This window comes from Pezoporus wallicus, unplaced genomic scaffold (assembly GCF_028554395.1).
Source record: "Pezoporus wallicus isolate ANWC-B61680 ecotype Strahan unplaced genomic scaffold, APGP_CSIRO_Pwel_v1 scaffold_8441, whole genome shotgun sequence".
NCBI classification, from domain to species: domain Eukaryota; kingdom Metazoa; phylum Chordata; class Aves; order Psittaciformes; family Psittacidae; genus Pezoporus; species Pezoporus wallicus.
In genome coordinates this window covers 546,803-564,175 of record NW_026641359.1, presented here as the reverse complement: position 1 = coordinate 564,175, position 17,373 = coordinate 546,803, and the positions used below count along the sequence as shown (strand labels likewise).

Below are 17,373 nucleotides of genomic sequence, written 5' to 3'. Positions count from 1 at the left end.
CAGTTGTAATACTCTTGTTAAAAAAAATACATATGTCAACATCAGTTGTTCAGAACATTAATGAGCGTTTATGATGTGCTTTGAAATGCTTTCAGAAAGCTTTGACATGCCTGATGTCAGTGTTGTTAACCTTTGTGTTCAGATAAATGGATCTTGCAGTGACATTAGCCCCAGGCAGTCTGCAGCAGAGAAGGCAACAAACCCCAGCAGTGTGGATTCTTCTCACATTGGGTTGAAGATCGTGACTTTTCAAGACAGAATTATTAATGTGTTTCCAAAATAAGACTTAATACTTACTATTATCTTCTGCTGGCTAACTTCAAAGTAGTAATTAGGTATTGAATTCCAATGTTTTTGAGCAATTACTGTAGGGGTAAGTTGCTACCCTGTCTAAGCTGAGATAAAGACGTATGTTGCAATTCACATGGTTATCTTCAATTATAGAAATGGCAGAGCCAATTTTCCAAAGGAATTACAGATATCTTGTGTCATCCTCAAACATGGTGACACTATGAAGATAAATCTCAGTATGCAATTAAAGTAAAAAAGAATCCCAGTCATTTCCCACTGTTGAGATCTCGAGGTTTCTACTCAACAGCAGCATGTAATGCTGTTCTTCAAATCATGTTTTTGCTGCCAATCTGATAATATAGAAGATGTTTCCCTTGAGATTCCTTGGAAGGAGGCAATTTAAGTTCTGCAATGTTACCATGTACACTTTTAACTCTACAAAAGGAAGGCTTTTCCTTGCAAGAACGTGCTGCTGGGAAGAAGGGAGAACAATTTGTGAGATTTAGTCTAATAGAAGAGCCCAAGTCCTCTCTATTACTACAGAAATAAAAAAATGTCTTTGTTTTGAAGCAAAATGAAGTGTAAATCAGAATGAACAAGTTTCTACCCCTTATGGTGGGGAGGGAGTGTCTGTATGCCACACGCCATTGCCATTCTTGGCATCTGTTGACGCTACAGTTGAGTGTCAGAAGTCTTCCTCTTCATTCTGGTGAGATAACACGGGTGATAACCCCACATTGGCAGTTGCAATTCATCAGCCATTGGGATTCCAAACTGCATCTTCCACTCATTGTTCTATATGTGTAAAGTGCATTATTAGAATGGCTTTAGGTGCTTCTTTACTGAAGAAGCAACCCGCTGGAAAAATTGCCTGACAAGGTCTTGCTTAAGTCACACCCTATTTATTGTCATTTTGCCATTCCTCTAATCAGGTCATGATTTATAGGTTCATATTATGAGACATTTAACTTCATATAAATATGGCCTTAGCTTTTTTTCCTTTTTTTTTTTTTTTTTTTGTGGCCAAAGCTTGCATGTTGAAGGAAACTCATGCTTGGCGTCTAATTGGAAGAGCTTCACTGACTTACTTGGATATAGAGCTCTATAAAATTCAGGATTTCTGCAGGGTACCAGAGCATTAGCCTCATTTCATCACATGAACCTGTCTACCCCTAGGCTGAGGACATGGGTTATCCCTTACTTTTGCAACTCTTTCTGGGCTGGACCAAGTATGTTTTCTTCCAAGAAAATGGGTATTTGCCACCTGACCAGAAACAAGTTCATTCATCAAGCATAAACCATATAAACATTTTATCTTTCTGCAAGGTGCAGGGCACAGTATCCCCTCTATATAAAGTTTTGAAAGAGCAGAGACCAGATGGCAGTAAAGTACAGGTCATATGGGGTAGGACAGACTAATAATTATAAAGAGCGATTTATTTAACATTCATTACCAAAGTTGAGTCTGAAAGAAATGTGTTTAGTAATCGATTAGAATGTTATGCACGTAGGTGATTCATGCTTTGGGCAGTTTAAGGGCAAGTATAAAAGTGCACAGCAGCAGATCTTGTATAATCATTTCTCTTGTTTCTCTTGTGAAGTAGGTAAGTTGCATCTAAATTCCTCTTTCTAACAAAGCCTTTCTTTGCAGCTATAAATTAAGATGAATCCTGTGCAAATGTTTTGGTACCAGCCTCAACTTTTCTTGATGTGAATCAATACATTTCTGACTGTTCAGCTATTGGCTTTGGTAAATGCATATCTGGATGATGAGCTCTGATTGGTTTTTCATGAGAACTCATTTCCAGGTCTTATGGGGTTCAAGTACAAGATTTAAAAGAATCTTTTAGGAATTGAGCTATGAAAATTCTGCCTTTCCCTCTAGATTGTTTTTAGTCTTTTATTGTAATGTTTCATTGTGAAACTTAAAAGAACTTGTGCCTTCTTTTTATACTATTTGCTTGCTCTTCAGATTAGTCACTCCTGAGCAATGGTGCACTCTCTAAGCCCATGCACTGATGGCAGTGCTTCTCCATGTGGGGTGGCTGTGCCACAGCCCGTTGCTGATAGCTGCAATGAGCCCTGTGTCCGTCAGTGTCCTGACTCCAGGGTCGTGATCTACCCTCCGCCGGTGGTTGTAACCTTCCCTGGACCCATCCTCAGCACCTTCCCTCAGCAGAGTGTCGTGGGATCTGCAGGAACCCCTGAAGTTGGAAGTGGATTTAGTGCTGCCCGTACTCCTGGGACCTCCGTTGTTTATGGTGGTGCCAGATGGGGACGGGGATACCCAATTGGAAACTGTAGACCATGCTAAACCTGCTGTTGCTGAAACAAGAATACCCAGGACATGTCAAACAGGATGTAGATAACATGGCTGAGCTCCAGGGCACAGCATTTAGGAAGGGTTGAGCCATTTGGAGCTGCCATTAAATACATCTGTAGATGCTCAGATCTTCTGAAATATCCATTTACATCCTTCTTGGATTACTTCTGCTGTTCTTCTAATGCTTTCCTGTTTTTCTAAGTAAGTGCTCTGTTCTTGATGCTGTGGGACTATATTGCTAATTCCTTGGGGGCTAATTCCTTGTGGCAACATAAAGGGAACTGGTATGACATTCATTTTAGGTCCCTTTTTTTCTGTGGCAACTGATGCATAAAAGAGAGTCATGAAGTCAACTAGCCTCTGTTTCTGTGCTGTATGTGTCTTGCTCTGATCATGGCTGAGTATCAACCCAGAGCTGCAATAGGGGAGCACCACCAGTTATTACATGAATCATCTTGCATCAAACCACAGGTTGCAGGCAATTTGTAATCTGTACTATATAATCCTACCTCTGTATGATCTGCTTCTTTCATTAAACATGACATTGCAACATGTTACTGGCCTTGACGTGTGTGTGCGTGTCTATGTGTGTTACCCTCTGCTCCTCCTGATTCAGGTGTCTTTGTCCTGCTGCACCAAACTGATGCTATCAGTCTGCTTCAGGACAGTGATACTGTTGAGAGATTTGGCTGTGGGTTGTGTGTACAGCTCCTTCCCACAACAAGCTCCATGCTGTAGCTGTCCCTTCATGAAATTGCTGCCCACATCTTTGCTTTCATTGCTCCAGGTCCTCCTCAGTATTGGCTTTTCTGGAATAGTAAATGTTTCCTGGTGTACTCAGGCTCAACCTCCCCATCTACGTGGTGACACTATGCATGAGAGCAGAGGTGTGTGGTATTAACAAGAATAATGTGAAACCACATGTTAGGTGAAAGCAGCTGGTTTTGAGTGTATAAGTTGAATTTCTGGCTTTATTGCTCTGCTCAATGTTCTACAACAATGTAAGCTATGCATGTGAAAATGGAATGTGATGTTTACTCATGTAATTTCCAGTTTCTTCAGGAATACATCAATAATAAACGTTCCACAAGCTTCCCATGTGGCTGTATGTGTTTGAAATGTTATGTAGCGTGTTAACAGTTTGTTACAGAAACACTATAATTCAGAATCGCAAGGTACCAGAGAATGTGGGATTATTTCATAGTAGTCACACTTTGGAGAATTATTATCCCTATGTGTAAGGAAAACAAAGTTGACCAGACATTGTAATAATGGGTAATTGAGTGTTGGTGAGCTTTAGAAGAGGTGATTAAACCAGATTCTCACCAGCCACATAAATACTTCCCTGCAAAAGCAAAATCCCCCAAACCTCAAAAACCAGACAAAGGAATCTTCATTGTTATGTTAATGGCATATTTGGAAATGAATTCAAGGTTATTATTGAGGCCTCTCCAGTTGCACTTTCCGGGTAGTAAGTTGAGACTTGCAGTTACCATGAAACAGCAAGTGCCAGGAAAATCAGGAAATTTTGCTGGTGGATTTCTATGGAGCTATTTATAATACACCTTTTATTCAGTTTGATATAATAGCTGCTCGTGTGAAATGCTTTGAGGCTTTCAGAAAACTGAAGATACCAATTATCTTATTAAGAAGCTACTAATGTCTTTTTAAGATAAAGGCATTTGTTAATGGCTTTTAGGTTCATTATGGCATTATGGGAGAAGGATATTAATCTAAATATGGTGAATTTTGAAATGCTTTAAATGCTTTTTATTTCTCTCATTGTAAGGCCAATTTTCCTATACCAAGGTGCACTTCCCCTTCTCTTAAAAGGTTTGGCGTAATATTGCACTCTTAAAAGCTTCCAGCCCAGTTTGTGCAATAATCAGGAGCCAAATTTCTCATTTTGGGCTAAGTTTAATTCTTAAAAAGGGTTCTCCCTCTTGCAGTGAATCTTTGTGCTGGAGGCCTGTTCTGCAGCATGCCTCATGTGTGGGTTGCTTACAAGGTGCATTTAACTCAAAAATTTCCCACATGCATGCAGTAAATACACCCTGTATTTACCCAGACCAGCATTCAGAAGTTGAAATAAAATTACAGGAGTTAGTTTTCTGTTAGCTAAATTAGCCATCCATCATCTCGTATGATAATATCAGGTACAGAGTTCCTCTAATCATTCACCTTTTCCTGAGCCTTAGGGCGTAAAACCCTATGAAACAGGGAAGATGCTCTTCACACATCACTGAATAGGAATATGAGAAAAACTCAGAGTTTCCGAAGATGTTAGGTTGGATCCATAGAAAATGGGCATCAGTGCTGTTGATTGATGGATGGGAGGGGCAGGGAATGGTGTGGACCCCAATTCTGCAACAAACTGTGACTCTTTGACTCATCCTGTTGTTTGAATGAATAGGTAATAAAATGATCCTGTTTGGTAGCTAAAGGCCCCTGTGGCAGGGGCACATGGGGTGAGAAGTTGGTTTCCCTCCCTGGTTGGTGGTTGGGCTCCAGTCTTTGCATAAGGCTGATCTGCAGCATGGCAGGAGATCCTGCCTGTGCCCTGGATCCTTGAAGTGAGGGGAGGGCTGAGGTTGCTTAGGCAGGAGGCAGCAGCAAGATGCATTGGGACACTCTCAGCGCTGTGCAGGGAGATGGAGCCACAACTAGAGCAGTGGCATCTTCAAAACAGAAAGGGAAACGAGGAGGTGGCAGAAGGCTCTGAGGCAGTGTGGCGGAGACTGGTGACAGGTCTGGGTAGGCTGGGCTTGAGAGTCAATTGCAGCCTGTGGGCAATGTTCCCCAGGCACTGGGTGGTGATTGCACCCGCTGTCGGAAGTGGCAGTGCCTCTGGTAATGAAACAAGTGGGATGTGGTGAAAGGAAGAGACATCATAAATACAGCTATGTTGGCAAACATGGACGGGGATGTTAAGCTGTGGCCAAAGGATCCTGGGCAGACTGAGAATTTCACCAAAATCCATGTTTTATTATCTTCTGTGCAAGTCTGTGTCAGCCCTTCTGCACAGTATGTACCGATAGGAAAACCCTTGTGTGCTGGAGGGCATCCAAGGGAGATGAGCTGCATTTATTGTGCTGGGAGACTCTACCATTTCTTAATGTTTTCCCTGGGGAACCCAGCCCTTTTTGCTGCTGACAGCAGCTAGCAGAAGGATTACAGAAGATGTTTTAATAGCTTTGCCAGTTTCAAAGGGTTGTACTGATTTACTGCCAACGTGCCCTGCTTAGGAGGCTAGGGTGGAGGTTGCTGCCCTCACCTTCTTCCTGGGGCATCCTGATTTGGCTCTGTCTCGCTCAGACTAGGGCTCAAAGAGGTGAGCTCCAAGCAACAAGGCAGCAGACCAAGCCCATCTCTTGGCTGTGGCTGCTTCTTTCCCAGACAAGGAAATGGATCTTTGGGGTTCATCTGTTATAGTCCAGTTCAAGGTCAAAAGGTTTAAGTGAAAACAATGGCATGGATATAAAGAAAGGAACTTTGGACTGGAGGAATAGCATTTACAGCTTGCAGACTATCCTGCCTCCAGTTTTCTGCCTATGAAAGGGATTCTCTGATTTGCTCTCATAGCTTCTTGACCTCCACTTTGCTCTGTCAGCTGAGGAATGCAGAAATGCTTGTGTAGGTGGCCACCATGGGAAGCAAAGGGGTAGTCACACAGTGTCCCTCTTGAAAATCAGCCTAAAGGTAGCCCCCTCACCACCACTTCTGCAACAGAAGTTTTGACTCCTGCTGGTATCTTTGATGTGTAATTGGGCTTGCGTGGGATCCATGCAGTTTTGTCTAGGCTATGCTTGTTGAACCACCTTGTTCCATCCCAGATTGTAATCTTTCATATTATAAATCTAAATCAAGACTACACTAAGGTGACATGGTAGAGGTTGACAGGAACTCCCTGAATAACCTGGCTGTTCAGTTTGCAAAGGAGATGATCCCTCCAGCAGATGGTCATGGCTTTGTTGCCTTTGGTCTTTCCTCTTAGGCGTCTTTAACCTTGAGTGTCCTTGCTATCTTTCCTTAGCAGACCATGAGGCTTCCACTCAATCTCTTGCTTTAGAAGGTAGTTTTCAAACACAAAGCCCAGCTTGCTCCAGGAGTGTATGTGTTTTGTAATACAGAGTTAGGTGATGCCCTTTTCTGGAGAAGTATTTGTGTAAACCCAGGGTCACAGGTTAGCTAAAATGAGGTTGGTTAGAGTGGCAGTGCTGTGGGTCTTTGTAGTGTGGCATATGAGCACAGACAAAAGGAGAAGACTGGACGTCTGATACTATTAAGAAGAGTAATTTTAATGAAAATGAAAAGCACTGAGGAACTGAAAGAGTAAGTTTGCAGTTTTACAGAAGTGTCTTCAGCAAGCAGAGTGTGTCTGATGTTGAATGATGCTTTCTCCTTGTGGAAACAGTGGAGTTTAGACAGTCAAGACATGTTTCTTGCTTTCAGGGTTGCTTATAAATCATGCCAGATGAGGAACAGCGTGAATATGTAACATAGCTTCTCTGCTAGGTGTCATCTTTGGTGAAGTTTACAGCTGAACAAAGTGGACTTGTCCGTGGTGGTTGCAGAAACTCCTATTACTATCGCAATACAAAGTGGCTGTGAATTAACTTAAAAAGCACTTTACTCACACCTGAAAGTCTTGCTTTACTCCATCAACATGCTGTAAAGATGGCTCAGTGCTTGCTGTAATTTAAGTTGCCCTTTACAGTAATAGTTGAAGAAATGGAAAATATTAGAAAGGGTTATATATAGAGTAGTCTTATGCAGCTTGGCACCCGCATCTCCCATTGGACTCAGCCAGAGGTGTGGGTGCTCAGCATTTCTCAGCATCATAACCTTAGCCATGAATCCGTGTCCTGCATTTCATTTCTTGATTGCTATTTCTGTTGGTTCAGCGTAGACAGCAGTTTCAATAGAAGCATCTGCTTCCAAAACGAGAAGAGAACGGGTAACCGTACCCAAATCTGTACAGGTCCCCAAAGCCCCCATCAAAACCTCCATAACCGATCAAGCCTCTGTTCCCATACAGGCTCCCAAAGCTTCTGTAGCCATATGGGCTGCCGTAGCGGTAGTAGCCATATGGGCTCCCATACAGGTAACCATTCAGGCCCCCAAAGCCATAGAGGTCTTCATAGCCAAATCGTGAGTAGCACCCATCGTCATAGAGGTCCCTGAAGAAAGTCATTGTTCGTTGATGCAGGTAAACCTGAAACACACACCCAGAAGCAAGGTGACCTTGTGGGCTGCTGACAGCAGGAGGAAGGGCTCAAAGCTTGGGCAGAGCTGATGAAATTCAACTCGCTCCCTCTTGTAGGTCTTTTTCACCCTCTTAACCATCTGCCTTTCTTTTTCTTCTCATCTGAATCCCAAAGAACACTTGAACAGCTGACTATCCATAGAAAATAGACTTTTTACCAACTGAATATTGAACTTTTCCACCCCAGAAGTTAGGGAAATTTGAATAAATTTAAGAAAAATATGCCAGTTGCTTATTCAGATAAGAACAACAGCTTATCACAAGCTCCCCTCATCACCAGTAAAGCTGCGTGCCACTGGACATGGGATAAACTTAAACAGTGCAATGGAGGAATTTCCTTCCTGGGTGTCTACTTAAAGTAGTAAATGTTTCATAAAGTTTTTATCTAGGGATTTGAATTCCCAACACCTGATAAAAAGAAGCTGGAACCGGAAATTATTTCTGACTTCAAAACTGTAGCAGTAAACTTCAAGTTTTCAGTGTTCTAAAGCCTACTGTTAAATAAGCACAGGAAGAGCAAAAAAGTTTCAGTGAAGGAATTCTTCGATGTCACAGAGAATTCTGTTTGGGATTAGCTCCAAAATGACAAGAAATTGCTTAGGGTATCATACATATATATATATGTTACATATATGTCACATATATATGTACACACCAGCATCTTATTTATATATATACGTACGCATGTGCACACACAATTATTTCTACTAACATATAGACATATATACATACAACTCTACATGCATCAGAAAGAGTATTAACCTACCTGGTTCACCAAGGGGAGTAGCTCAAGAGAAGTGAATAGCATTATGGAGTTGTAGGTCCCTATATATACCCTCTTCAACTTAGGTGTTAGTTCTGCAGCATATCTTCTTGCATGCATTATTCTTTCAATTGATGTAATTGGAGTCTGTGATTTTCATATTTTCAGAGTTTGATGTTATGACACATGTGTAATACCTATAGAATTTCTTTCATCTTAAAACAAGAAGAAATTGAGCTCAGCATATTTCTAGTAAAATTGCATGAAATTCTTTGTAGTTGGAGGGATAGAAATAATTTGGGGAGATGTTTAGACCATATCCATTTGCGCAATCTGCTTGTAGGTTCTCCAGTCACTTGGCTTTTACATCTATGGTGCAACATGTGGGGGAGAGAAGGATTAGGCTTTGGTGTGCCGAAGCATTGTAGTAGAGCTTCTATTCAACAGCCTCGTGACCTCTAGTACTGCTCAGTGATACTGGTGGGGAACTTTTGCCAACAACTTTGTTTGGGTTTTGTCCCAGTTTCTACAACAGTGATTTGGAAGAAATCTTTCAATTCCCTTGTGAATTTTCCAAAATTTTTATTCCTACTTTAGATTTTTCTAATAGTTTCTGAGTTTCGTGAAACGTAAATGCATCACCTTATTAGGACTTTGACATAAGAGACCTTAATGTGTCTTGTGAGTGACCATATTATTAAATCTGGGGTGTCTTTCGGTGACAAACTATTAATATTTAAATACTGCAACACTTTGCAAATTGAGAACATCAATGAGTGTTTATGAAGTGCTTTGGTATTCAAAATTCTGAGGAAGTCTCAACATCCTGCTTGCTCATTATTGCCCTTATTTTATATTTAAATTAATGCCAGAAATTAGGTGAAGGTCATACAAGGATTTATGCAGTTAACTTCAGCGTTCCTCACTGTTGTAGTGGATTTGATACACGTGGTTGATTCTTCGAGAAGAAAATATTCATATGGCTCTTTGGAAAACAGAATTTAGTGCAACTCACAAAATCCTTATCATTTATTATTCCCTAGCCCAAGTTCCTACTTGTATTCTCTACCTTGTTTTGTTGAACTTGCGGTCAAGCCCTCCAGTGAACTACTGCAAACAATGCTGTAGTTGTCTTTTTGTCAAAACCATATTTTCTGCTTATGCAGCAGCATGACTTTTCTTCACCAGGAACTCTGGAGGAACGCAATTAAGATTTATTTGCAGGTCGTGCTGGTCCAGCTTTCTGAAGTTGCCTATGTAGTTTAATATAAAATACCTACATTTATGTTTTCATTTCCTTTAAACATGCACCCTGGGCCATGGTGCATTAGAGTTTCCAGTGAACAACAGAGATTTTCAAACATGTGGGAAGGTTTTATTTCTTCACTGAAAATTTTTTTCTCTTTGAGAACTTAGAAATGCTTTTAAATGATTTACAAATAAACTTCAGTTTTGACAGTGAAGACTATAAAATGGTATCAGGAATGTAGTTGGCCCAGAAAATTTTAAGATGAAAGAAACCTGTAATACATGTGACATATGGGAGGCTGGGAACACACTAATAATCCCAAACAATGGAGAAAATTATATTAATTGAAGATATGACGTGTACAGACAAATTTGTTTTCCAGCCAATAAGACTACAAACCTTTTGAATACACAGGGCGTCTAAGATAAGCCAGGCGGGCAAAGAGACAGTATAAAAAGGGCTCAGAGCTCTAGGCTCCTCATCAGCTCTCTTGCCTTCCTCCTCCTGGTGAACTCGGTAAGCCTTCTTTCCATTCATATTCTTCATGAGAATTAGAAATTTTGGGTTAATAATTTATGTTAGGATTGTGGTTTCTCTGGAAGTTAAGATTTCTCAGTACCTTGTGTCTGTGCTTATGCATTGGTGGGTTCAATTTTTAAAGATGGGGCTGAATCTTTTCTGGTCCTGTTGGTAACTGGGTACCTGGCTCCATGATGAGGATTGCTGGTTACTAGGTCTGCAGATGCAGAGAATGGTTTCTTCACCATAGCCCTCAGAGAGGTCTTTCACAAATCTTCTGTTCTGTTTTAAGGAGGTCTTCAGGTCTGTTTGGCAGGACAGCACATGTTCACGTGTGCTAACGCTCCATGGTTTCTTGCATGTGCTGTCAGCATTTCCAGATTCCAATCAAAATTGGTGTAAATTACTGAAATGGGACCTTCTACTTTTAACCCTGCTGCAATCATAGAATCACAGAATCAGCTAGGTTGGAAAAGAACACCAAGACCAACCTTTACCTCAGGATTAAACCAAAAGCTGAAGTGTGTTATCATGGCAAGCATTAGACACTTCGAGCTTTCTTGAAGAGTTTCTTGAAGGATTTGGGAATGTAGAGCTCTATCCAAAGCTGATATCCTGAAAGAAATTTAGGATTGTTAACTCCTAACAGTATTCTCTCAGTAAAATTCTGAAATGGCAGCAAAGAACTTTTGGTCTGTAAAGGTGTATGCTGTAGTCAGTGTTTCACAAATCTCAGTGACAAAAGACACAAACCCCATTGTTCCAAAACCGTGGGAAAATGACAGAATGATAGAAATGGGATGCAATAAGGCGAATAAGGATCTGAGGAATTTGGTGATAATTTTGCTTCTGTCCTTGGTCTCACATGGCCAGTCTTTTGCCTCTGAGACTGTTCCTGCCACTGTAGTAATCCTTATTTTTTCTTTTCTCCCTGTTGCTGTATTTCAGGTTTGCCTCCATCGCAGAAAGATGACTTTCTTCCAAAACCAGTGTGAGGATGACTGCTATTCTCCCTGCAATTATGGGAGCCTGTACAGCTACCGCAGCTACGACTGCGGGAGTCCCTGCGGATACCGGGGCTATGGCGGCCTCTACGGCTACCGGGGCCTCTATGGCTTTGGGGACCGGTACGGCTGTGGTGGTCTCTACGGTTACCGGGGCATTTATGGCTCTGGGGACTACTATGGCTCTGGAGGTCTGTATGGTGGCTATAGGGGATACTATGGCTTTGGAGACTGCTATGGCTACCCAGGCTTCTATTCCGGCCGCTACGGCTACCCCTTTGGTTCACGCTATGGCCTGAGGTACGGCTATGGGAGCTGCTAAACCCAGCTGGAACGTCCCTGAAGTGAAGATCAACTCAGGCCCAGCAAGCACGGACTGATGGTGAATCTTGGCAGCAGTGGTCACTGGTGTGCAGAGCCCTGGTGACAGCAGCCATCCACCCTTCATGGAGGCTTTGAGTGTTCTGCACTGCTGTTGAAGTGCTTGCAATAATTTATCTTATGCTCTGTGTCTGCTTGCTCTCTTGCCACCCGAACCGTCCTCTTGATCAAAAGCTTGTTTCTGCAGTTCTTTGTGAACTGCTTTTCATGTTTGTTGCCGTGATGTACGCAAAACCTTAATGCTGATTGAATGGAATCAGCAGGGTGTAATGTGCCTTCGGGAATGCGGTCTTTCAGTTCTGTATGCCTTTGAAAATCTATCTGCCTTTCACTCACATTAAAAATTATGTTGCATCCATCAATACTGCATCTCTGGTTTTATTTTTCACCTGCATGCCTCAAATATCTTGAACTCAATAGCATCAAACAGATTGTGTGACAAAGTTAACTTTGTATACTCAGGGATTTGCTTGTAGAGACTTGCCCTCCTCAAGCCTGGAAACATGGACTTCTGTAGCTGCAAGAACCTTCAGCTGTACCTCTGGTTATACATGTTTCTACAACTCCAGGCTTTGGCTTGGTGTATTCCAAATAAGTGGTTCATTTAAACTACTTCATTGTTGCTGCTGGGATAATGTCATGTGGTTCGTACATGATCCATCGCAGGCTGCAATCTTCAAATGTGTGGACTCATCAGGTTTTACATTTTGAAATAAGTTTGTATTTTGTATATTATCATAGAATCATTAAAGAGCCCGGGTTGGAAGGCACTTGGAAAGATCAGGGTTGAAAGATTAGGGACTCCCTCATGGAAAAGGGGGAGGAATTTTCCCTTTGCAGCGTATAGAGTTTGATAGGATTAATGGAAATCCTTTGGCCAGTACCTCTGATACATATTTTTTGCCTGTCAGTTCAGGGAAGTACACTCGGAGCCCACAGTTTGGAAGCAAGCAAAGTTACCACTGATTTTTACTGACCTTTTTTCCTTTTTCCCACTGAATATTGTAGGCCAATGCTATAGAACCTCTGGGCTCAGAACTGAGAGTCTGTGGCTGCATTAGGAGGAAGATGACGTGATGGCACTTTCTCATTGCTTCCATGGCTGGAGGCAGCTACCAAAACACCCTGGAGACATTGAATACTGTTTCATTTGATTTTATTTTTTTAAGAACTAGTTGCCTCTTTTTTTTCCACTTTTCTTTCTGTCTTTTAGCTTTTAGTCTCCAGATTCAGTGAATTCTCATAACTGTAGAGCTGGATTTTGTTGTACCCAGTGTCTGTGTGAAATATGATAGGAAATTGTGGCTCTGGAGCAAGAACACTTAAATTGCCAGGAATAGCACAATATTCTGCTCACTTGAACATCTTTGTATACTCTCTATAAAGGCTTGTGAGTAATTCTCCATTTTAAAACACTATTATAAAGACTATTGCAGTCCTATTTTGCTGAAGTATGTTAACCTTAAATCTGGTAATATTTTCAATTAAGTAAAGGGAGAAATTGTGGCATTTCTTTAATTTCTGAGGGGTAAAAGGGAGGCAAAGGGTATATTTACTGGGACCAACTGCTCTGGAGGTGGAAGGGTATGAAATGCTTTGCCAGCATTAGGAATACAAAGTCCCTTCAGGATGCTACCACACTCAGTATATCCATGTAAACTAGAGACAGGAAAGAAGACAGCTGGAATTCCAATTTTTTTTTTTATGCAGAAAGAGTTTAATGCAATAAGAAAGGAGCTGGTACAGATACAGAAAGATTATAGTTTTGGGATACTGGAAAGAGCTATGGAAGATGAGTCATTGCACTATGCTACCCAGAACATTCTTTTTTGTTGAAGCTGTGTTGTTCATCCCTTAGGTACTTGTAAATCCAGATCAAAGAAGAGACAGCTGTAATACGTCTCCATTACACAGTCCTGCAGCACCTTACTGGAAGTAGTTATTGAAAATGCAGATGACACAAAAGCTAATTTTGCAAAGTCCTTTAACACCACTGCAGCAACTGTAAGAAGCTTCAAATGAGCTGCAGATTGTCGTTGCTGAAGAGTTTAAATAGGGTATCTGTCAAAAAGGGTTTAAACGCAGAATATCAAGAGAGATCTCCTAGTTGCGAAAGACAGGAAGAAGCAGACAAAAAGAACAAAAATATGAATGCCAAAAAGTGTTAGAGAGCAGCGAAGCTCCTTGTTCTCAGTAACTTCAGTTGCTGCCACAGGGGCTCAGCGCTTCCGTAAGGATTGCCTCTGACATTAGCCATTCTTCGTTGCTTGCTGGGTCGGGGTTGATTCTTGTTTCAGGGGTATTGCCACTGGGTTTAACAGCAGGGGTAGCAGCACCTGTAGCTGTAGTTGCAGCAGGAAGGGTAATAGTATCTGGTGGTACATGCGCCGTAGCCGCAGGAGTTTCCACAGCTGTATCTGCGCCGGTAGCTGCACAGGGTCCGGTAGCTGCAGGGGTTGCAGCAGCTGTAGGTCCGGGAGCAGCGCACGGTCCTGTAGCATGGGGAGTAGCAGATGCTGTAGCACGGGTACACGTAGCAGCAAGACATCTTGGTGTGGTGGAGGGGAGCAGGCAACCTGAAAGAGATAGGGAGGTAAGGGGTAGGATCAGCTTGCAGGGAGCTGCAGTAGTGGCTTGGTGGCAAGAGTACCCAACCCCCTTTCTATGCTCCCTCCTTGTTAGATCTGACTGTGAGACGCAGTTTCTTTAGTTTCTCCTCTTAAAAGTAAGTATAATACCCTCTTTTTGGACTTTGGATGCAGGAAATTCAGCTTGCAGATGTACATCCAAATCTATGTGCTTTGGTGTCCAGGCTCCCAGCACAGGCTGCTGAGGTCAATCATGACAAGTTCATTAAAGACAGCCTCCTTGTCTGGTTTTAAATTTGTTATGTAGAATATTCATTTTCCTGTGCAACCTTGGCTTTGTTAGTGCCAGCTTCAGCAAGGATACTGAAAAAACTCTGCTGGGCAGTAAAGATTTAATGTTTAAGTCCTCTATTGCCATAGATTACAGCTGCTCCAGTGACTTCCGAGAGACTAAAGCAATTCTTGTGACTTACTCATATTCATTATTGCAACATCTTTTCATCCAAAAGCCATTTCCGCTTTGCATAATACACAATTCTGCCCATGAACCAAATTTCAGTTTAAAAAGCTAAAGCAATAGAGCTGCTGCTTTCTCTTATGTGAAGACACAACTTCTTACCAGGTTTCACATCTTACCAATGATATCTGAAAATTCATTCATCAATGTCCCCAGCTTTTTTTACTGCACAGATTAAAACCATACAGGATAAAATACTTCCACCACTGTTACATATGAGAGAATGTTAGTAAAGGAGTCATTCCCAAGTTAAAGGAATCTCTGTGAGAATAGGATCTGAACTTACCAAGTTCACTGAGGAGAGTAAACCAGGAGGAGCGCTGGGAAGAGCGTGGGGATGTGAGCACTTTTATATAGTTTCTCGGACCTGTGGAAGTCAGTGCAATTCCTTGTGTGCTTCCACTACCTGTTAGTCACAAAACACATTTCGGAAGTACATCACCAGTGCAATTACTATAATTGTTTTCCTCCACATTTAGGTCAATTTTCAAATTCCTCTGGTAGCACATTGTGATTACGCCTTGGGAAGTTCTTTCATCTTAAAACTTTCCAGGAGAAATGGATTTCTAGGAATTCACCCAAAGGACAATTGGGCATGAAGCTGGAATACATGGAACTGGAATACATGGAACACTTCCAGCCACACTGCCTGTCTGGCTGGGGAGTCAGTAGACTGTTTCTTTGTTATGCCCCTACAAAAGACGTGGATACCGCACATTGTGAGGTTGTGTAAAATACCTGGCCAGGAAAGAGGCATTACACTATGTGCTTAGGGCTTTTCCCAACCATTTTGATTCATTTCCGTCACAATTAATAACAGGCGTTCCATTGATTCCTTTAGGTTCTGCTATTGTCTATAATTTGTCATGCACACTATGAGAAGTCTAGGCCAAGGCACAGGATCAATTACGTGAACATCTGAGCAATGTGCCTGAGACTTGCTGTCTGATTTATTTTGTCTTTTGTCTTTCTCTTTTCTGGATGAAATCATTGGAAGATTTTTTTTGAATCAGTATCTTGTAATATCACGAGCACATGATGTTTATTATATATTATTTTATATATATTATGTATTTATGTATATAAATAACATATATTTATTATAGACCTCAGAGTAGACTTCCAATATCTGAAGGAGACTTACAAGGGTACTGGAGGTGCACTCTTCATCAGGGGCTGTAGCAATAGGGTAAGGGTTAATGGATTAAAGCTTAAATAGGGGGAATTCGGGTTAGATATAAGGAATAAGTTCTTCCCTGTGAGGGTGCTGAGACGCTGACACAGGGTGCCCAGAGAAGGTGTGGCTGCCCCATCCCTGGCAGTGCTCAAGGCCAGGTTCGATGGGGCAACCTGGTCTAGTGGGAGGTGTCCCTGCCCATGGCAGGGAGTTGGGAATGAATGAACTTTAAGGTCCTTTCCAACTCAAACCATTCTATGATTCTAAGATTTATATGGTATATATATATGAGATGCATAAATGCATATATTATACTGGGGCAGTATCACTGCAGGGTCTGGTGGTGCAGAAAAATCTGGGTTTTCTTTTGGTCTACCACAGGGGCTGCAGTAAAGAAAAGGAGAACAGCCTTTTAAGACTTTTAGGAAAGCTGTGGAAGGTTTCCAGTAGGGTGGAGACCATGTGTTCCTGACTGATGGGAACCATTTGCTGGGGAGGGTGGATGGACACTCTCTAGCAGTGAAGGGTCCTATGAAGTCTCATGCTTTGCAATGGGCTTTAGTGTAATAAAAAGGTTTATGAAGTGCTTTAAGTGGCCCACTACAGAATGGATTTTTCTAAGCCAGAAATGGAGAAATCACTCTTGATTTTTTGTGGTGGTGTTATCCAGTTAATTACTGTGCGGGTGGTGAGGCCCTGGCACAGGATGCCCAGGGAAGCTGTGGCTGCTCCATCCCTGGCAGTGCTCAAGGCCAGGTTGGACAGGGCTTGAAGCAATTTTGTCTAGTCTGAGGTGTCCCTGCCTGTGGCAGGGGGGTGGAACTGGATGAGCTCTAAGGCCCCTTTGATGCAAAGCAGTCTGTGATGTGATGAGATATGGCTGAATCTCTGCCAACACCGAGTGAGGACGATGTCTGTAATGCCTTAGTTTTAATAAAAAGAAACAGTGCTTAACCTAGGGGTTCCCTTGTTTATTGTCCAACATCAAGGCACTTTTCAGCAACAATCCATTAATATTTAAATAATACAAACATTTCTAAAGTAAGTTTTAATGACTGTTTTGGAAAAACATTGATACCATAAATTCTGATGAGGCTCAGCACTTCTTGAATGTCTGTTATTATCCTCATTTAATATGCAAATGGGGAATGGCTCACTGCAGTGAAGGTCATGCAAGGAGGTTTTGTTGAGTTAAAATAAAAGGCTCTTGAATTTACGTTTTGTGCTCTGCTTCCTTTGGGAAGCTGGTGTTTGATGAGGTTGAAAGCCAGCATCAATAAGATTTGTTGTAAAAG

At 41.8% G+C, this 17,373-nt stretch overlaps 4 protein-coding genes across 4 annotated transcripts in view; 2 read left to right on the top strand and 2 right to left on the bottom strand.

The window, feature by feature from the left end:
• The window catches only part of LOC130606756 (protein MRP-126-like), a 201,326-nt gene that overhangs the window by 95,214 nt on the left and 88,739 nt on the right, over positions 1–17,373 (bottom strand). The window lies entirely within an intron of this gene.
• Positions 1,801–3,181, top strand: LOC130606724 (feather keratin B-4-like). The gene is made up of 2 exons (XM_057423244.1): positions 1,801–1,895; positions 2,264–3,181. The coding sequence occupies exon 2, from the start codon at positions 2,282–2,284 to the stop codon at positions 2,603–2,605; it is 324 nt and encodes a 107-aa protein (XP_057279227.1). The 5' UTR covers positions 1,801–1,895; positions 2,264–2,281; the 3' UTR covers positions 2,606–3,181.
• LOC130606736 (keratin-associated protein 19-2-like) lies at positions 7,533–7,808 on the bottom strand. The gene has a single exon (XM_057423258.1). The coding sequence runs from the start codon at positions 7,806–7,808 to the stop codon at positions 7,533–7,535; it is 276 nt and encodes a 91-aa protein (XP_057279241.1).
• Positions 11,381–11,942, top strand: LOC130606656 (keratin-associated protein 6-2-like). Its single transcript, XM_057423169.1, has one exon. The coding sequence runs from the start codon at positions 11,381–11,383 to the stop codon at positions 11,735–11,737; it is 357 nt and encodes a 118-aa protein (XP_057279152.1). The 3' UTR covers positions 11,738–11,942.

Coding starts and splice junctions, on each gene's coding strand:
- LOC130606724 (XM_057423244.1), top strand. CDS start 2,282: ATGGTGCACTCTCTAAGCCCATGCACTGATGGCAGTGCTTCTCCATGT.
- LOC130606656 (XM_057423169.1), top strand. CDS start 11,381: ATGACTTTCTTCCAAAACCAGTGTGAGGATGACTGCTATTCTCCCTGC.
- LOC130606736 (XM_057423258.1), bottom strand. CDS start 7,808: ATGACTTTCTTCAGGGACCTCTATGACGATGGGTGCTACTCACGATTT.